Here is a 21,454-nt window from a genome sequence, read left to right as displayed (position 1 = left end):
GCAGAAAACTAGTGTGAGTTAATCAGGCTTAACTCATCAGTAATAACTCTAAATAAATAAGTAAGTGAACCCTGGCCAGGGCAAAGAAAGCATTAAACACAATTATAGTCTGATGGCTCTTCCTTTGGTCTCAGCAGGAGAACCATGCAGGGACATTCAGAAGCACTGGGTTGATAACTCACTCCTTTTGCAAATATTGATTGCTTTGCTGTAGCGCCAAATCCTTTAAGTTGTGTAAATTAATAAATTTCTCAGTTAGTGAGGAGAGAAGATTCAGTCAGATTCTCTAGGGCACTTTTGTGGACATTTATGTGTATGTGTGAAGGGGAAGGGTGAGGGGCTTCCAACACTGCCCTGAGTCCCAGAGGCTATTAGTCTTCTGTCTTGACAGGATCAAGGGATGGTTTGTAGGTGAACATGGGCATCCTCTCCCACTTGGTGCACATGCACACACAAACACACACACAGCCCTCCGGGATGGAGTAGTCAAAGAATTCAACCAAAAGAAACCCCAATTTCTCTGGCTCCCTTGCTGGCTAATCCAACCTAACCCAAGTGATTAGAGGCTAGGGTCTTTAGTTTGTGACTTAAAAGGGTGAAGGGGCCCTTTCAATTCCATCTATTCACAGCCAATATCCCCTACACTCTAGAAATGGCCCCTCACATTAGCATGCCACCGGATTCACAGGTACCTTCCAAGAGGCTAGTGCCTTTGAGTCAGATGTTTTCCATAACTTGTCAAGTACTTTAAGACTCTGACAACTGGTAGTGTAGAAATGTGTAAGGCTATATATTTATGATTTCACTCATCTACAGTCTCCTCTAGAGAGTCAGCTGTGTAGCCCTATTGGGACTCCAGACGTATTTTGCTCCCATCTCTTAAACCTCTTAAGCCTCTGAACTATGAGTATGATTAACCACCCCCAGATGAAAATGAACATGATGGCAGACAGCTATAGTATCATATGGCACCAAGAACTTTCCGGAGGGCCCAGCTCTCAGCCAAATCTATGTTGCAGTCCTTCCAACAGTACATTTTAGTCTCTCCATTCTCTCCTTTTGGCCCCAATATGGAGTAATGGAAAAAGAACAGCTGATGTGATGTCAGTAAGAATGGGGTCTCCAATACACAGTTGTGTGTCCTTGGGCAAGTTACCTAACCTCCCCTGGCTTCAGTTGCTAGTCTGAAAAGTGGGAATGATAATAACAGTACCTACCTCACAAAGTGGGAGCAAGGCACAAATCAGAAGGTGGCTAGCAAGTGCTGAGACCAGAACCTGGTGCACGGTAAGCACTTGATAAGACCCACCTCTCGTTATCATTAAACCCCTAATCTGAAGGAATGGAGAGAGAATAAGAAAGAAAGAGCAAGGAGGAAAGGAGGAAGAAAGGGCTGAGAGAAAGGAGATGAAAAGAGGAGGAGCGAAAGCCCAAGGAAAGAAAAGAGAAAGAAGCAAGGGCAGCCATCTTGGAACTGAGCTATGATGGTTACATAGTATGACCACTGCCCAGGCCTCAAAGATAAGGATTTCCTGCTGGTTAAGAGGAAGTGTCTGGTTGCTGAAAATGCCATACCCAGGAGCTCAATGGTTAACCCCAGCAAAACCACTTGCTGCCACTGCCGATGCACACTGAGGGCAGGATATTTTGTAAGACTTTATTTTTTTTTAGGGCCATTCTAGGTTCACAGCAAAATTAAGGGGAAGGGGCAGAGATTTCCCACATGACCCCTGTCCCCACACACGCATAGCCTGCCCTGTAATCAAGCAGCCCCTCCCAGAGGGAGGGATATTTATGGCAGTTGAGGGCAGCACCTTGGGGAATCAGACAGACCTGAATTCTGGTCCCAATCAGGCCTTTATGAGCAGTGTGACCTCAGGGATATCACTTAATCTCTGAGTCCCAGCTTTTCCATCATCAAATTGAAGGTATTACACTAAGCGACATCTCAGTCCCCTTCCCGCCCTAAAGGTCTCTAAGAAGGAATTTTCTTCTCTTTTCCAACCCCAGAAGGCAGTAGGAGGTAAAGTTATTATGGTCATTAAATGTTAAAGAAATAGGTGCCTACTACTTGTACTACTCCACTTGTACTACTCCACTTGTACTACTAGAAAGACATCAAAGGCGCTCCTTCTCTAGACCAAGGCCTCCTTGTCCTGATTTTGCAAACATCTGCAACGTCTGCAGCCAGAGCTCCATGCTTCCTGCACGCCCAACTCCCTGGCACTTGGAGCTGGATGAGGCATGTTTCAACTTTACACAGCTGGGTTCCCATCCTGCCACAGCATCCAAGGGCCATTTCCCACCCATAGAGAGCCTAGAAGGCAAGCTAGCTTCAGAGGCAAGCAAGGCGACAATTGGCTAGAACTGACAATCTGCTTCAGGATGAGGGGGTAAGGAAATGAAGTCATGGAAGCACAGCTGAAAGTGCAGGAAGGGAGCAAGCTGTGGGCTCAAGATGATCTAATGTCTACCTCCATTCACTTTCAGTAGGCCACATTTTCAAAAACATTTAATGCATTCATGTTTCCTCAGTGCAGAATCACTTCTAACTGGGCTTCCTCCTCTTTGCCAGGGCTTCCTCACTCAAGAAGGAAAATATTAAATGATACTTTATTGTATCCTCATATCTATTAATGATGCATCTCTCTCCCAGGTATCTTTAAATCCTTCTCCTTGGCAATGTGCCTGCTTTAGTAGCTAAAGGATAAATTAATGGGAGGGTGGTTTCATCTCATCTCATCTCTTTTCAAATGAGCTATGGCAAAGGAACTGGATCATAACTAGTGTCACCATTCAACTCAGATTTTCAAACAAGACTGTCCCAGTTGGAAATATTCTGTCCCATGGTCCATGTAATAATGCTCAAAACAGTACCCATAAGATTGATCTGGGTACTCACAAACAAGGAACTGGGGAAAGAATTAGGCAGGAAAGGAAGGAGAATGACTTAGAGATGGAAGACTAAGCAAGACAAAAGGGAAAGTCACTGGTGGGTTTCATTCATTGACCCACTGGGAATATGACTAATACATATATGACCACAGCCTTCATGGCTTCACTGACTCTTTGTGTACCTAAGGAGCTGTGGAAAAGCTGATGTAAATAACCTGATTTGGGCCCAAAACTTTCCCCTTGTGACTTTCAGTATCTAACAGACAGTAGACTAGAGGTATTAGACAAGGAGTATCACAGGCCAGAGTGATTATTAACCCATTGTTTTTTATTTCATTTTATTTTAGTCTAAATATTTAACAAAGTGGCCATTTGAAAACAGTATGTTCTATGCTCCATCATTCCTTTAAGATCTACAAAACAAAAAAGCAAAACAAAAACAAGGCCTTCTGTACTCCTAGGAACTCCCACCACTGTAGTTATCTGAAAGGAACCTCAAGATCACCTAATCCAGTATTTCTCAAGTTTAAGTGCTCATAAGAATCATCTGGGAACATTTATAAAAAGACAGATTTGGGGGCCCTAACCCTGGAGATTTTGATTCAGTAGATCTGGGGTGTGACCCAGGAATTGATATTTTTCCAAGTCTCTGAAAGTTTGTGAAAGGCAGCCAGGTTTGGGAACCTCTGGCCATCCCAACCCCTCACTAGCATCATCATTATTATTACTTTTTTTTACATCACTAACAACAATACCTTGTAGCTGTAGTTTTACCTTGTCTGTATGTTTTTCTATCTATTTCTCATTATATCCTCTCAACCACCCTGATAGATAACAAAGGCAGGTGTTACTAATCTCTTTCTACAGATAAGAGTATTACAACAGGGACACAAGATGTGGCCCATACATGCAATGGAATGTTATTCCTCCATAAAAGGGAAAAAAGTGCTGATACAAGGCACAACACAGATAACCCTTGAAAACATTTTTCTAAGGGAAGGAAGCCAATCACAAAAGACCACATGATGTATGATTCAGTTTATATAAAATGTATGATTCAGTTTATATAAAATGTCCATAATAGGCAAATCTATAGAGACATAAAATAGGTAGGTTGTTGCCTAGGGTTGGAGACAATGAGGGAAATGGGCAGTAACAGCTAATTGGTGAAATCTGGGTGAATAAAATGATCTAAAATTAGATTACAATGATAGTTGTACCACTTGGTAAATTTTCTAAAAATCATTGAATTGTACACTTAAATGGGTGATTTTTATGTTATACAAATTATACCTTAAAATGGTTTTCTTCAGAAATGCTGTTTTGAAAAAGAGGTTATTCACAGTGATGATAAGGACAGACCTATGGTCATGTCGTTAGCGAGCTATAAACAAGGACAACTCAACAGTCATAGATATCCTTTACTGAGTGTTACTCTATGCCAGGAATAATAGTACACTTCATGCTCATTGTCTTATTTAATCCTCAATTAGTTATTTCCACTTTACAGATGAAAAACTGAGGCTCATGGAGTCTAAATGGTTTCCCCAAGGGCACACGAGCTAGCAGGTGGCAGATCTTGGATTGACAATTTGATTCCAAGGATTTCTTTTCCTGTGATAACCTTCTGCCTCTATGACTAGAACCCACTAACTCTGATTCTTCATCAGGAATCTTTCCAAACTTTTCCAAGGTGAAGTCTCTTGGGGAGCAGTGTGTATGAATGTCTTTAATCTTTCATTCAACCTCTTCCAATGGTGAACAAGGCAAGGGACTTCTCTCCTCCACTTCCTAGAAGGGAAGTTCCAAAGGACAAAACAGGAGAGAAAAGACCTTTTCTCTCTTTATCTTGCTTATCCCAGTACCCTTTCCCATCTGACTCTGCAGCAGTGGGAAAATGGGTCACATTTCTCAACACTAGCCTAGGGATATCCCAGAATTTCCTTGACTGCATGGGCAGTACTCAGGATTGGGAGGGGGCTGAGGGCCACTACAGCTTGTGGTTGTAAATGCTATATGAATAAATCCAACTGAAACTTATTTACATTCTATATAACCCAGGATGTACTACCATGCATCCAAGGGAGGAATCCAATGTAGCAGGACTCCAAAGTGTCAGAAGAAATGGTGCAGTCTTCAAAATTACATTTATTATCTATACTGAACTGAGATTATCACAACACACACACACACACACACACACACACACACACACACACACACATCCAGGAAGAAAAAGCAGTATCAAGGACTTGTCCTTGAGCAAGGTATGTTAAAAAAATGGATTTGTGGGGGGAGATGTGTGCATGATACTTCTCTTATATCAGACACAAGAACATTCTAATTCCTACTCTGAATACAATGTCTCTGGGTTCAGAATTCTGCCCTGGCATCTGTCATGGTCTTTAAAAAATCACAGCTAGGGGAAATGAGGACACACTGGGTGATTCAAGGTGCTTTGTGACAATTATTACAGAGACACCCCTCAAATTCACCCGAGATATGGATCTCATGGTGACAATACACACACCCTATCAATACTATGTTGGACAGCTCCCTCAACCTCACTCTGAGTCCTCCCAGTTTGCCCTGACTCTCCTTCAAGACAAGGGCTAGGATAGTCAATCCTCAGATGTGCAGAAAAGCCCTAGGATTAACCTCTGCCTGGCCATCCAGCACACCGTCCACATGGTCTAAGCCTTCTCAGCATTGTTTTTCAAGGTCAGTTATGTGGCAAAACCTCAGACTTGAACCCTGAGACCCAGATCCAGTAGCTGTAGGAACACTGTCGTTTAGAAGTAACTGGCCCCAAATCACTTGACCTGACTTGAGAAACAGCAGCTATGTGTGAGAACGTGGTCTCGTGCAAGGGAAGCCCTCATGCTCCTTTGTCTGAGAGCACAAGAAACCTAGAAGCAGAGAAGTGGAGGCGGGGTACTCCCACACCAAGTCATTTAATGTGCTGATTCCCATTCCCTGTTGGCTGTTTCATAATTTGGTTTCCCAAGAGATCTGCCTGCTCTAAACTCACCTGTGTCCGGGGAATGGAAGCAGAGGGTGGGGGAGAAGGGAGGGCTAGAGAGTCGGAGAGAGATCTGGGGAGGGCCATTTGTATGATCAGTTGCTTACATGTTATAGCCATTTAAAAGCGGGCATAGGGAGGCATCCACAATATGAAGGACTTGACGAAGTAAAATATTAAGCATGTGTCCCAAGATCTATTTTCTAAATAACCACCAAAATAAAAGGTGTTGTGAGTGAGCAGGCTCTGGTAAGAGCAGAGACTTCTCTCATTTCTAAGTTCTCAGCAACCTTGTCACAACATTCAATTGTAAAACCAAAGTCTAGAGACACTTGAAAGGAATTTAGGTACAGTGAGTCAGTTCCTATTCTAATAGAAAGAGTCTTTATTAAAATACCACACATACCTCCAGCTTTCTTTGGTATTTCTCTCAATGACCTCAGCCTTAGGGACACACCCCAGAGTGGGCTTTTTAGAAGCGACAGCTGAACAGTGACCACTTACCTAAAAGTATAATCCTTTGTGAATGTGACCAGGAAGTCCTGTTTTTAGGAGGCAGGTTTCCATGTGTTGCAATGTGCAAATAGCCTCTCAGCAGTCCAAAGGATATTTGGCTATCTTTCTGTGAACCCAGCCGAGGTTCCTTCCTCCTTTTACAGCCCTAATGAGTTGTGGTCTGCCTCAATAATGTTACTTAGAATTAATTATGAGCAAGATCTAGAGTAAATGACACAATTCAGATTTCCCTTTGTACCCCGACAGAGAAGTACAATGCATTGTCACCACCATCCACGATCCAATGCCAGCAGAGACCGAAGGCCGTGAAGGCTAATGGCTAATGGCCCTGTCAATGCCTACAGACTCAGCAGTAGCAGCATCAACCTGGCGTTCTGACAAATCTATCCCCGAATTTGTTTTTTCAGCGCACTCCAAGAAATGTCAGCACGGCCAAGGATGCCACCCCCACCTCCCCCACCAAAAGCCACCACCCTTGTTTTACCTTCCTCCAGTTCATCCATGCTTCCGATCTTCCTGGATCCATCAATGGTGTAAATGTAACGCACTCCCTGAGGCAGGTTGATGTTGTCAGACAAAGATCGAGTCAGGTCAGCCAGCAAGGCGTCAAAGCTGCGAAAACGGTCAGAGGACACAGCGTACACAATCCCCTTGAAGTAGCGGTCCCCATTGCGGTAGAAACGTACCTTCTTGGCTTTCTTCTCATTGCTCAGCGCCTGCAAGGTTCTGGTTCGGTAGAAGCTACAATGGGCACTGTGAGTGGGGCTGGGCAGCCCATTCATTCGTGAGCCTCGCATGTTCCTGGATGTCTTATCTCTTTCATCAAAATGTCCAAAATCAAGTTCCATATTTCGGTGGAACCTCAGACACCTGAGTGTTGGACAAAGGGGGGTGAAAAGAGGCAAGGAAAAAGGGGAAGAGGGGGAGAATTCAAATATTAGCCAGATCCAGTTTTGCAATCTGCTGCTTGTAAAAAGAACTGGTTGAAAAAAGCCCGTGACCCATCTGCTGCTTGCCCCTGACCTGCAGGAATATTGATCTTAATAGACAAGAAGGAGGGGCTGGGGGGTGCTGCTGTGGTGGGGGGTTGGGGTGAGAGATAGAGAGGGAGGCACTCTGGGCGCTGTTCCAAACAGGGGAGAGGAAGGGATTTTGAAATTGCTTGAAATCCTGGGACTTATTGACAGTGGCTCCTATCAAATTGTAACTTCGGGCTAAATACATTAAAACTGGCATCTGTTTCCTCACACATGCCCACATGACTAACAGTTGTAAATGAATCCATAGCCTGACAAAATCCCCTTGAAGAGAATAGAAGGCGCTGGCTGACGTTCACATCTCCAGTTTAGGAAGCAATCTTTGTGCCTCAGTAAAAGGACTACGGAGGGGAAGATTTTTCTTTCATTCCAAACCCCCTTGCCTACTCTAATGTGTGCATCCCTCCCCACCCGACCCCCCAGAATAAACCAGGATTCTCCTTTAAAGGGACAGCCTCCAGGGAATAGCTGGTGTCTTTGTACTATTCATCGAACCCTTTCCCCACCAAGCTGGGGCAGCTATCCAACATTCATAAGAAATAAGCTGGGGGGAAAAAAAGGATTAGAAAAATCAGTTATTTAAGAAGTTATTAGCTCTGCTTTCTCCCTGGTACCATTTGGTCACAAAATCATTTCCTTTCTTTTTTAATTTTTTTTAACATGTGCTCTATCCCTCCCCAACAAGGCAGCCGCACCTCTTAATGCAATAATTTAATCATTGAAAGATTCCCAAATGAGTCCCTGGGAAGCATATGGGACCTTTCAAAACAAGCACACCTTTCATTGTTCTGGTTTTCTACCCTGACCGGTGGGGCATTTGCCCCTCAAGGAAGCAATTCACCTCCAAACTTGTCTATTGCCCAGGTGCATTAGCTGAGGCAAAAGATGGTCATTTGTCAGATTTGCTTTTTCCCCTTCTGCTGAGCCAGAAAGAGAGAAAGAGAGAAAGAAAAAAAAAGAAAGAGAGAGAGAGAGAGAAAGAAAGGGAGAGAAAGAAACAGAGAAAGGGAGAAAGAATCAGAGAAAAAGGGAGAGAAATCCAAACATGAAACCGAACACAACAGAAGCCTCGAGCATTAGCAAAGGTAGTGACCACAGCCTAGGAACCCAACTATTAACATGCATCTCACAGATGGGGATAAAAGGACTCACAGAGCAAGCAGGGCTCAGCTGCTACACACTGCCACATCAAGATATTTGCAAGGGACCAGGAGGACAAGAGATAAAGGAGGACTGGTGCCTAGGAGGCTTGCCAGGCTTGATCCCCCTTTTCTTCCAATGTCACCATGACCTGTGCTGAGCTCAGCATTGTCTCTGTCAGACAACCTGCAGTGGCGAGAGACCCCACCTCCTCAAGACAAGTAGCAAGCATTTCCCCGGGCATGCCAGTAACACTTGGCTTTGCTTTAGAATCACGGGTGGTATTATTCTAAATCAACATCACAGTGAAAACAAATGAACATCAAACTCACTTTTCCAAAGGAAAATCCCAGGTAGAGGCTTAGGAAAAAATCCGATAGAATAAGGCAAAATAAAATTTAAGAAAAAAAAAAAGGAGAAGGAGAGAAAGAGAGAGAGCTAGAGCGAGCCCTTTGCCTTGTGCTTTTACCGCTTGGCATCTGTTACATTCTGCCTAAAAATCACTGGAAAGCCCCACTCACCGGTTTTCTGCTGGTTGGGTGGAGATGCTGAGAGAAAGAAAACCAATCTCTCTATGCCTTTGTTGTCTGAGCTCCAAGCAAGAAATTCCTGCCAGGGTGGATAGATGCCTTCTAGGTCCTAGTGCCTTGTCCAGCTTCTCCCCTATAACTCAGGCTTAGTGAATCCCCCCAACTCCTATGATTAATTACATGCTTTTTTTTTTCAATTCACAGGCTGCATTAACAGCTAGAAAGGTTTCATTTATAACCAACAGGAAATTGCAGGGTGGCAAAAAGATTGCACAGGCAAGTGCAGAATGTTCTAATGAGCAATGTGCTAGCCCCCCCACACCCTCTTTTTTAAAGAGAATTGGCAATTTCATTTGGCCAAAACCTTGGTCTAATCTGCCTGGGGACCAGACTCAGGCAGTCAAACCAGGCTTCTTAGAAATTGTAGCTCTCTTCCTCTCACCTTCTTAAGACAAAACAATCTAACCTGAACGTTCTTGAAGACATCTTTACTTCATCCATCCAACAACTGGTTGTTTTTGAAACAAGGTCAGTGGTGTAGACTATAAGGAAGAACAAAAAAGACAAGACAAGGGAAAAGATTTCCAGAATTTCATGGGGGTTGATGTCGGCAAAAGAACCCCAAAGACCTTTTAGCTTGCTACAATAACCTGGTTAATAGGATCTGTGGCATTTACCTATGAGAGTCTGTGAGTTCAAATCCAACCCAGAGACCTTTCCATGTGAAGTGAGTCTGATGGCTACAAGATAAACATTAATGGCTCCTCAAATTTCCTGTTTGTTATGAAGTGTCTTCTTTATATCAAATATGTTAGAAAAGGGAAGGAAGCAACCACATTAAATGTATTAAATCAAATCAAACTATAAGAAAAAGAAGGGAAAGGTGAGAGAGTAAAGGAGGGGCGGGCTATCATCTTCACAACAGAGGCTATGTGTATTAACAGGCAGAGTCTTGAAACACCCATGACTCCATTGTCGCTTGGCTTCCAGAAAGCTCAGAGCTAATAGCAGGGTCCTTAATGATCTTCTATATGATTCCTAATACAATTCACCCTCCTCTTTAGATATAGCTGTTGATGACTAGGTAAGCATTTTTTTGATGCATGTGTTTTACTATAAGATGCCTCAAAACAGGATAAAAAAAATGACATTCCTTTTCGGGAAGGTGTTGGCAAAGGAAACCTAAGCTGTCCATGTCAGGGGGTAGACAGCCCCCATGTGCAACCTGCCTAGTCAAGGTTGTCCACCTTGCTGTTGCTCTTCTGGCTGCCAAATAACTAGCTCAGGGGACCGCCTGTGTCCAGTGTGTTCTCTTCCATTTGTCTCTGCCTTACACTGTGGCCATCTCCAGAAAGATAGGGGTTATTCAGGTCAAGGGCAGACACATATCAAGGAATAAGGGCAGGAAAATATGGAAATTCTGGACAATAGTTGTAGCTTCCTGGTCCAGCAAGGTCAATGTCTTAATTTTTTTTAAATTGTACATCATAAGTGTTTCATAAATATAGGGTGATTGGCATTGTATCAGAACTCAAATATTTTTTTATTTTCTGGGGAGAATAGAGGAATGGATGGGATGATAAAACTTAAACGTAAAAGGTTTAGAATAGATTTTAGAAGGGATTTCCTCATGATCTAGACTTTGCAACATTACTGTGGAAGCTGCAAGTTGTCTTTAGGAGACCGTCTGAGGTAGATGATTTTGTGTTTACATCCATCAAAGAGCAGACAGGTGAACAAGATCAAGGTTTCCCCTTGTGAGGTATGTGGATGTTAATGGGTGGTCTTTAAAAACAGACAAAAATGGTTCTTTGGTCAAAAATGTTTAAGAAGTATGGGGATAAACTAAATTTGTTTTCTTTACCATAAAATTTCTCCTTTAATATGCATAAAATATGGCATGTGTCTCCAAAAAGGAATTCAGTATAAAGGGCTTCCTGCTTTAAAAAAAGAAAGAAAGCCAGCAAGCTCAGGGGCACCTGGGTAGCTCAGTCCGTTAACCATCTGCGTTAGGCTTAGGTCAGGTCCCCAGGGTCCTGGGATCAAGCCCCATATCAGGCTCCCTGCTCAGCTCCATCTCCCTCTGACACTACCCCTGCTTGTGCGCTCGCTCTCTCTCGCTCTCTCTATCTCTTAAATAAATAAATAAAATGCTAAAAAAAAAAAAAACAACTCAGAACCTCTTTTTCCAGAGCATCTCATGGACTAATGTTTTGTGGATCAACGTTTTGCAAAAAATGAGCTAGATCATTTCACAAATATGCTTCCTCTCAAAGAGCTCTCAGCTACTCATCAGGATTTTTCTCTCACTTCCTCAAAAAAGGAGAATCAGTGCCGGAAAAGAAGAGCTCAGGCATGAGTCCAGGGATAAAGTATATCATTATATATGGAAGTTAACTTTGACATCAAGGGAGAGTCATGTTTGAGGTCTCAATGGAGTGAAGAGATTGAAGGGAAAAGATTGTGGGAAAAGTAGCAGTGAGACCTTTTTGAGTAATTCCCATGTGCTCACACTCACTCTCCCTGGAGAGCTTAAAGACTCATTGAGACAGGACAAAAATCATGGAGGGGAAAGACTTAGATCGTTCTTGATATGTTATGGTCTTGGTTAATCAAATTCCGCTTAAAGATCAGGATCAAGGGGTGCCTGGGTGGTTCAGTGGGTTAAGCCTCTGCCTTCAGTTCAGGTCATGATCCCGGGGTCCTGGGATCGAGCCCCACATCGGGCTCTCTGCTCCGCAGGGAGCCTGCTTCCTCCAGTCTCTCTCTCTGCCTGCCTCTCTGCCTACTTGTAATCTCTCTCTGTCAAATAAATAAAATCTTTAAAAAAAATTTTAAAAATTAAAAAAAAAAGATCAGGATCAAGTAGCAAGACCATTCATCTCACACACACACACACACAGAATAACTAGAGTACATTACCTATCAAAAACACAGAGAGTAGGATCTGGAGTAGGACAGTGTAAGCAATAGGAAGTGAAGCTGAAAATATATACAAACTGTTTACAGGAACCACAAAAGTATAAAGTACATAGGAATAAATCCATCAAATATGTATAAAACCTTTATTGAGAAAATCCTAAAATGATTGAAGAACATAACAGACATTGTAAATAAATGTAAAACCAGACCATGTTTATGGATGGCAAGAAGCAATGTTGTAAGGGTATCAACCCTCCCTAAAGTAATCTATATCTATATATGAAGAAATTCAAATAAAAACCCCAAGAGAAATTTTTGTGAAATTCATAAATATCTATTGTGATGAAATATCTGTTATTGTAAGGTTTAAATGAGTAAATATATGTAAAGTGCTTAGAACAAACCCTGGCACATAGTATATATGACACAGGTATTAGTTTTTATTTTCCCTAAAATATTCACAGGGCATCTCCTTCATTTCTTTCAAATCTTTGCCCAAACAACAACTTCTCAACAAGACCAACCCAGACCACCCTATTTAAAGTTACAACTTTCTCTCTTGAGGAAGCACTCCTAATTTCCTTTATCTTGCTCTATTTTTTCCATAACATTTATCATCTTCCAACATACTACATAATATACCTCTTTATTATGTTTATTATCTATCTTGCCAAATAGAATATAAGCTCCACAAGGCCAGAAATATTCTAACAGCTTAAATGAAATACAATTCACCACACTGATAGTAACATCTTTGTTTTTATTTTTTAGGATTTATTTATTTATTTGAGAGAGAGAATGTGTGTGTGTATGAGAAGAGGGAAGGGCAGAGGGAGAGGAAGAGTGTCTCAAGCAGACTCCCTGCTGAGTGCATAGTCGAATGTGGGGCTCAATCTCAGGAACCTGAGATCATGACCTGAGCTGAAATCAAGAGTCAGGTGCTTAACAGACTGAGCCACCAAGGCACCCCTCTTTATTTTTAATACTGTATTCAAAAATTCTTTTTTAAAATTATTATTATTTATTTATTTGACAGAGAGGGAGAAAGATATATCACAAAAAGGGGGTGGGGAGAAGAAGAAGCAGGCTCCCCTGCCAAGGTGGGAGCCCGACACAGGACTCAATCCCAGGACTCTGAGATCATGACCCAAATGAAAATAGTCACCTAACTTAGCCACCCAGGCACCGCTTAATACTATATGCAATGCCTAGAACAATGTCTAATACATAGTAGGTCTGGGTATTTTTTAATTGGATTCAGTAAGGGAAGCATGGAATATTCAAAAGATGGTATTGGGACAATTAACTTTCATATGAAAAAAATTAAATTAGATTCACGCTTCACACCATACATAAAAATAAACTCCAGATGTCTTAAAGATCTAAATATAAAGAACAGAACTTTACAATTATTAGACTAAAATATGGGAGATTCTCTTTAAATCCTTGTGGTTTAAAAAAATATTTTTTAAACCAAGACAAAAAGCAGAAATCTCATAGGGAAATATTTGTAAATTTGATTACATGAAAATGTAAAGCTTCTGAAGGTGAAAGAAAGCATTCAAACATTAAAAGATAAGTAACAAATTGAGAAAAGATATTTCAATCTTATATGACTAACAAGGAATAATGTCCCGAAATATATAATATAAAGTTATATCAATAAGGCAAAGGCAAAACTCCAATAGAAAAAAATAATGAGCAAAGCTTTAGTCCAGGTTGTTCACAGGAGAGGAAACCTTGATGGCCAGTAAACCTGTGAAAATATGCTCAACCTCATACATAACTAAGGAAATCCTAGTTAAAACAGAAATTACATATTTTGCAACCATTAGATTGGTAGAAATTTTTAAAATATGGCATAGCGGGTACAGACAAAAACAAAAAACAGCTGGAACTCCCATACAATGTTGGAGGAAACAAATTAGTACGATTTTGGAGAGCAGTTTTGGGCAGTAGCTAGTAAAGTTGAAAATGTGTATCAATCTACGATACAGAAATTTCATTTCTAGATGTCCATGCTAGGGGAATGCTCACACATGGGTTCAAAGAGACCACTACAAGGATATTTATAAAGGTATTACTTGAAATCTGTGAAAGAATGAAAACAATCCAAACGCCCGTCATCAGCATACTAATTTGATTAGTGGTCATTCATACGTGGAATGTTATACGCAGTGAAATAGAATAAATGAGTGTTAAGTGTAAGTGGTGGTGCACAGTCTTGTGCAGCCCTAAGTTTTCATTTCGCTGCTAATGAAATGCCCAGGAGAGCAATTGCAGAGTCATATGATACTTGTATGTTGAATTTTATGAGTGCTAAATTTTCTTCCAGAATGGCTTAAAATCTTATTTTCTCACCAGCAGTGTATGAGAGATCCAGTTCCCGTACATCCTCACCAGTGTTCAGGATTTTTATTTTAGCCATTCTAATAGATATGTCGTGATATCACTCTATGGTTTTAATTTGCATTTTCCCCAATGTGTCACAGTGCTGAGTATCTTTCACGTGCTCATTTTCCAACTGTGCATCTTGTTCAGGGAGATGACTCTGCCTTTTCCTCATTTTCTAATTGAATTGTTCGAGTTTGTTTTAAGATTTTATTTTTACGTGATTTCTAAACCCAGCACGGGACTCAAACTTAGAACCTTTGAGATCAAGAGTCTTCTGCTCCACCAACAGAACTAGCCAGGCATCCCAATTTTTGTAATGTCGAGTTTTGAGAGTTTATTATATATTTTAGATATAAGCCCTTTGTCAGATACATGGTTTGCAAATATATTCTCTCCGACTGTTTCTTGCTTTTTCATCCTCTTGACATGGTCTTCCGTAGAGCAATAGTTTTAATTTATTTTTCATTTTAAGGATTGTACTTTTAAAAAGATCTTTGTATTTGAGTATAGTTGACACACACAAGGTTACATTAGTTTCAGGTGTACGATACAGTGATCCAACACCTCTATACGTTATGCTCTGCTCACCACATGTGTAGCTACCATCTGTCACTATACAACCCTATTACAATGTCACTGACTATATTCCCTATGCTGTGCCCATTTAGTCCCATAACTGGAAGCCTCTATCTCCCATTCTCCTTTACCCATTTTGCCCAGCTCCCCATCTCCCTCCCCTCTGGGAACCATCAGTTTGTTCTCTGTGTTTATAGATCTGATTCTGCTTTTTGTTTGTTTATTCATTTTGTTTTTTAGATTCTACAAATGAGTGAAATCATACAGTATTTGTCTTTTTCAGTCTGACTTATTTCATTTAGCATAATGGCCTCTAGGTCCATCCATGTTGTTGTAAATGGCAAGATCTCATCCTTTTTTGTAGGGGTGTGTGTGTGTGTGTGTGTGTGTGTGTGTGTGTGTGTGTGTACCACATCTTCCTCATCCATTCACCTATCAATGGACACTTGGGTTGTTTCCACGTCTTGGCTACTATAAATAATGCTGCAATAAACATAAGGGTGCCTCTATTTTTTCAGATAAATGTTTTCATTTTCTTTGTGTTAATACCCAGTAGTAGAATTACTGGATTATATGTTCTATCTATTTTTAATTTGAGTTGAGGCAAAGATTTTTAAAGATTTTATTTACTTATCTGAGAGAGAGAGAGTGCGTGAGAGTGAGCGAGAGAGAACACAAGCTGGGTGAGAGGCAGAGGGAGAAGCAGACTCCCTGCTGAGCATGGAGCCTCTTTCGCTCCATCCTGTTGGGACTCCAGGATCATGACCTGAGCCGAAGGCAGATGCTTAATAAACTGAGCCACCCAGGTGTCCCTCCATACTGTTTTCCACCGTGGTTGCACTAACTTACATTCCCACAAACAGTGCATGAGTGTTCCTTTTTCTTCACATCCTCACCAAAATTTGTAATTTCCTGTTTGTTTGTTTGTTTGTTTGTTTTATTCTAGCCATTCTGACAGGTGTAAGGTGATAACTCACTGTGGTTTTGCTTTGCATTTCTTTGACAGTTAGTGACGTTGAGCATCGTTTCATGTGTCTTTTGGCCATCTGGATGGCTTCTTTGGAAAAATGTCTATTCAGGTCCTCTGTCCTTTCTTTTAATGGGATTGTTTGGGGGTTTTTTTGTTTTGTTTTGTTTTGTTTTGTTTGGTGTTGAGTTGCATAAGTTCTTTATATATTTTGGATTTTAACCCCTTACTGGATATATCATTTGCAAATATCTTCTCCCATTCATTAGATTGCCTTTTTGTCTTGTTGATGGTTTCCCTTGTGCAGAAACTTTTAATTTTGATGTAGTCTCGTTTGTTGATTTTTACTTTTGTTTCCCTTGCCTTTAGGAGACCTATCTAGAAAAACGTTACCGATGTCAGAGAAGTTACTACCTGTGTTTTCTTCTAGGATTTTTATGGTTCAGGTCTCACATTTAGGTCTTTAATCCATTTTGATTTTACTTTTGTGTGTGGTATTAGAAAATGGCCAGTTCCATTCCTTTGCATGTATCTGTCTGTTTGCCCAGCATCATTTACTGAAGAGACTGTCTTTTCCCCATCATATATTCTTGCCTCCTTTGTCATGGATTATTGACCATATAAGCATGGGTTTCTTTCTGGGCTCCCTATTCTATTCCATTAGTCTATGTGTTTTTGTGCCAGCACCATACTGTTTTGATTATGTTAGCTATGTGGTATAGTTTAAAATCCAGGACCATGATATCTCCAGCTTTATCCTTATCTCCAGCAATTTCTCAAGATTGCTTTGGCTATTTGGAGTTTTTTGTTGTTTATGGCTTCTGCTTTTGGTGTCATGTCTAAGAACTCTTCAAGAAGCCTAGGTCCTGAAATTTTCTCCTGTGTTATATTCTAAAAGTTTGATAGATGTATGCTTTACATTTAAATCTATGCTCCATTTTGTGTTCATTTTTGTTTAAGCTGTGAAGTTTAGATTGTAGTTCATATTTTTTTTAGTCTGTGGATAGGTAGTTGCTCCAACACCATTTGTTAAAAAGATTATCTTTCCTCCGTTGAGTTGCTTTTTCACCTTCATCAAAAGTCAATTGAATATATTTATGTGAGTCTATTCTGTGTTCTCTATTCTAGCCCATGGATTTGTGTGTCTATTCCCTCTCCAATACCAAACCATCCTGATTACCAAAGCTATAAAAAAGTTTTGAAATCAGGTAAACTGATTTCCCCCATTTTATTCTGCTTTTTCAGATTTGTTTTGGCTATTCTAGGTCCTCTGCCTTTCCATAGAAATTTTATAATAATCTCGTCTGTATCTATCAAATATCTCATTTTTGATAGAAATTGTGTTAAACCTATCTACCAATTAGAAGAGAATTGACATCTTTCTATTTCTATATTGAGTCTTCTAATCCGTGTACATGATATGTCTCTCCATTTATTTATATTTTCTGTGATTTCTTTCCTCAGTGTTTTATAATTTTCAGCATACACATCCTATACATGTCTTGTTAGATATATACCTAAGGTTTTTTTTAAAGGATTGTATATGATATTGTACTTAAAATTTTGCTTTCTGCATGTTCATTGTTAGTAAATAGAAATACAATTGATTTTTGTATATTGACCTGACACTTTGCAAATGTGCTGAATTCACTTACTAGCTCCATAAGTTTTTTTGTAATTATCTTGTGATTTTCTATATAGATCATGTCATCTGCAAAAAGAAGATGGCTTTATTCCTTTCCGAACAGAATACCTTTTATTTCATTATTTGCCTTATTGCTGGGGACCAAGTCTTCTATAGTTCTATTTTGAAAAGCAGTGGTGAGAATGGACATCCTTAACTTGTTCCCCATTCTTAGCTGGAAAACATTTAGCCTCTCATTATTAAGTGTGACATTAACTATAAGTTCTTCTTCTTCTCCTCCTCCTCCTTCTTCTTCTTTTTGTAGATGTTCTGTATCAAGTAGAGCAAAGTCTCCTTTATTCCTAGAGTTTTCTGAGGCTTTGAAAAAAATTATGAATGAATGTTGAATTTTGTCAAATACTTTTTTCTGCATGTGTTGATTTGATCATGTGATTTTTTTCTTCTGTAATCTGTTAATATGATTGAGTACATAGATTTTCAAAATCTGTATACTTTTGCATATTTGATATATTTCTCACTGATTTTTAGTTTGAATCAAATATGAATTGTCAATATTTCTTCAAAATTATGAAAAATTACACAGACAAGTAAAAAAAGAAGCAGAGTTAGCAATCAGGTAATCAAAATATTTGACATAAAGCATACACAGGCAGAGACAAGAAGAAAAAAAACTAGTTAGAAAATACAGTAGTACTCAACTCTGCCTTCACAATAGAATCAAATAGGAGGCTTTTACAAACTCTTCTTGACTATGATTTAATTGATCTGGTACTGTTCCCAAGCATTAATACTTTCTAAAGCTGCCCTAGTAATTCTAATGTATAGCCAAAGTTGAGAATCACAGGCAGAGCAGAAAGAACCTAATAAGGTAAACTTTGGAGTCATATCTGACTTGGAATCCAGGTAATCCTTGTATGACCTTGAAAAAATTAGTGGAGTCTATCTATAAAATAGGGATAATATAAGGGTTGTTTTAAGGAATAAATGAAACATCATATGTAAAGTTCCTTGCAGTATGCATGGTGTGTGTAAAAATACATTTATCAGACTCCCAGAATATAGAAATATCACATACAACGTATAAGAAGTATCCATAGAGGGAGGGATGACACCCTTCTTTGCCTTTCCTCCTCCCTACTTGCTGAAATGTGAATATCATTTGTGTGCAAGCAGCCATGTTGCACCTGGAAGTAGAAGGCAGGTTTTGAGAATGGCAGAATGACAAGACAGACTGGAGCCTGGTGATCATGGGGCAACCATATCAGCCCTGAGAAACTTCTTTACAAACTTTGTTTATGTAATAGAGAAAAAAGCTTCTATCTTTTTGAGCCACTGATGTTTACTGTTTCTTCCCTTTTTCTATTCTGCCTGATACAACAATAAAAAATGATTCAACACATAGTCATGTTTGAAATCACTCTTGATGGGCCAAAAACTGAGAGGGATGTGTGAAAGATGGGGAGTAGGTGGGTTCTGATAAAAGGAGGAAGCCATAGCCTAGGACACACATGGGAGAGAATGTTAGAATATTCTTATAGATGAAGAAATCACCACAGGAGCTCTCCATGCCAAAAGATAAAAACTAGGGTGAAAGAGTTGTCTTAAAAGCAACTACTCAGTATCCCAGGAAGAAAAGCCAAAAGACTTGAATTTTGCCCATCACTTTTGCCACCACATGCAGTAACAGAGGGATCTCTCTTCAAGTGAAACCAATGAGTATGGAAGCTTAGTATAGTATGCTGGGTGATGGACAATGGCCAAACAGCATTTATGAAAAATAGAGAGGCACACAGATTTATCAAGGTGCCCTTTTCATGGCATGTTCTCCAGCTCATCCACTCTGATTGGAAACAGAAGCTCTATCTATTCTGTTCATTCTTTGAAATAGGTTGCCCAAACAGAGGGAACAGGTAGTCTAAAAAGAAATCTCAACTATAGAGAGAAGCATATAATAAGAGAGTCATCAAACACTTAAAGAAAAAACACTTAAAGAAAATAACATGAAATATAGACAATAAACTCAACAAATAAAAAGACTTTCATCAGACAAGTGGTCTTGAGAGAAAAATCATTCAGAACGTAAGCATAAAATGATCATAATTTTAGAATGGTAAAAAAAGGTATCACATCTATAAAAGAACAAGTATTTTTGAAACAATAATGGGTAAATATTAAAAAATAAGAAATTTTAAAAATAAATATCATGGAGGGGTGTCTGGGTGGCTCAGTGGGTTAAAGCCTCTGCCTTCAGCTCAGGTCATGATCCCAGTGTCCTGGGATCAAGCCCCACATCAGGCTCTCTGCTCAGTGGGGAGCCTGCTTCTTCCTCTCTGCCTGCCTCTCTGCCTACTTGTGATCTCTTTCTGTCAAATAAATAAATAAATAAATCTTAAATAAATAAATAGATATCATGGATAAAATTAAAATGTAAATGAAGGACTGAATAAAGATTTGTAAGGGATACAAGTAGAGATCAAATCAAAGAACTGGAAAATTGCACTCGTGCATTCTCCTAAAGCATAGGATAAAGGATAGGATGGTAGAAAGTAGTAAAGAAAAGGTGAGATGCACGAAGGACAGAACAATCAAGAAATTTCCACATTTGTGTAATAGGAGTTCCACTGAATAAAAATTAAGAGGATAGATGGGAATCAGTATCTGAAGAATAAACAACAAAACAAACAAACAAAAAACCAAAAACACTTCCTAGAATTGAAGCCATGAATACTCAGATTGAAAGGACCCTTTAAGTGACAAGGAGGAGGACTTATAAAAACAAGAATGGTCATTAAAAAACAAAACATTAAACCTAGACACATCACAGTGTAATTTTGGAGCATCAAGGATAACAGGAAAATACTAGAAACTTTGAAAGATGAGGATCACCTACAATGGGACATAGAAGTCTGACATCAGACTTGCCATTAGCAACATCAGACACGAAAGCAATAGAGCATTTATCTTCAAATTGTTGAGTGAAAATAGTGTTGAACCTTGGATTTAATATCATGTCAAACTATTATATAATTGGGAGAGTTCTCTCCCATTTTGGACACAGGTGAATCCAGAACACTTACCGACCACAGAAACTCTTAGAAACAATTATTAGAGAATATACTTCGGCAAAAAGAAACTTAATTTGTGGAAAGTAATGGTGTTAAGGAAACAATGCAAAATCATTTGTGTACATTATAGAATTACAAAATTATTGTAAAAAATATGAGATGCAACTTATGTCCAACATGGGAGAAAGTATGGCAAGTGTAAGATCAGTAAAAGGTATTGCGCACAAATTTTGCTCAAACCAAGCAAAACATTTTGTTCTCATTCTACATCAACAAAGAGAATGTGAATGCTTAGGTCATTTTTCCAGAAGTTTAGAAGGGCATGAGGGATGTCTGTGGTCACCGGCCTAATTTAAATCCCAGGAAACAAATTCTAGAAAGCGATCCATTCCTGCTCTAAAATATCCTTCTGTGGAACAAAATGAAAGAAAGCAGAAAACTGACCTATACGATCGATCACTTCTCACAAGATTTCATTTACAAAATAGTTCCTGAGCCTCTGCTCTGTGCCAGGCTGTGTAGGCACTGAAGGGAGCAACACTGAAAAGACAAAGAGGGGGGCATCTGGGTGGCTCAGTCAGTTAAACGGTTGCCTTTGGCTCAGGTCAGGATCCTGGGGTTCTGGAATCAAGTCCCAAATCAGGCTCCCTGCTCAGCAGGGAGTCTGCTTTTTTTTCTCCCTCTGACCTTTCCCCTGCTTGTGTGTTCTCTCTCTCTCTCTCTCTCTCAAATAAATAAATAAAAT

The 21,454-nt window shown here is 39.8% G+C and overlaps 1 protein-coding gene across 1 annotated transcript in view; it reads right to left on the bottom strand.

Moving 5' to 3' along the window:
• Positions 1–21,454, bottom strand: part of LOC111160967 (doublecortin) — a 120,813-nt gene that overhangs the window by 91,941 nt on the left and 7,418 nt on the right. The window contains exon 2 of the mRNA XM_022524373.1: positions 6,918–7,303. Within this exon, the coding sequence (XP_022380081.1) occupies positions 6,918–7,281 (364 nt within the window). The 5' untranslated portion in view covers positions 7,282–7,303. The remainder of the gene's footprint in view (positions 1–6,917; positions 7,304–21,454) is intronic.

Source organism: Enhydra lutris, unplaced genomic scaffold (assembly GCF_002288905.1).
Source record: "Enhydra lutris kenyoni isolate GAN:26980312 unplaced genomic scaffold, ASM228890v2 scaffoldscaffold80, whole genome shotgun sequence".
In the NCBI taxonomy this organism is placed as follows: Eukaryota; Metazoa; Chordata; class Mammalia; order Carnivora; family Mustelidae; genus Enhydra; species Enhydra lutris.
Note: the sequence above shows the minus strand (reverse complement) of the source record. Positions and strands in the feature narration are given on the sequence as shown.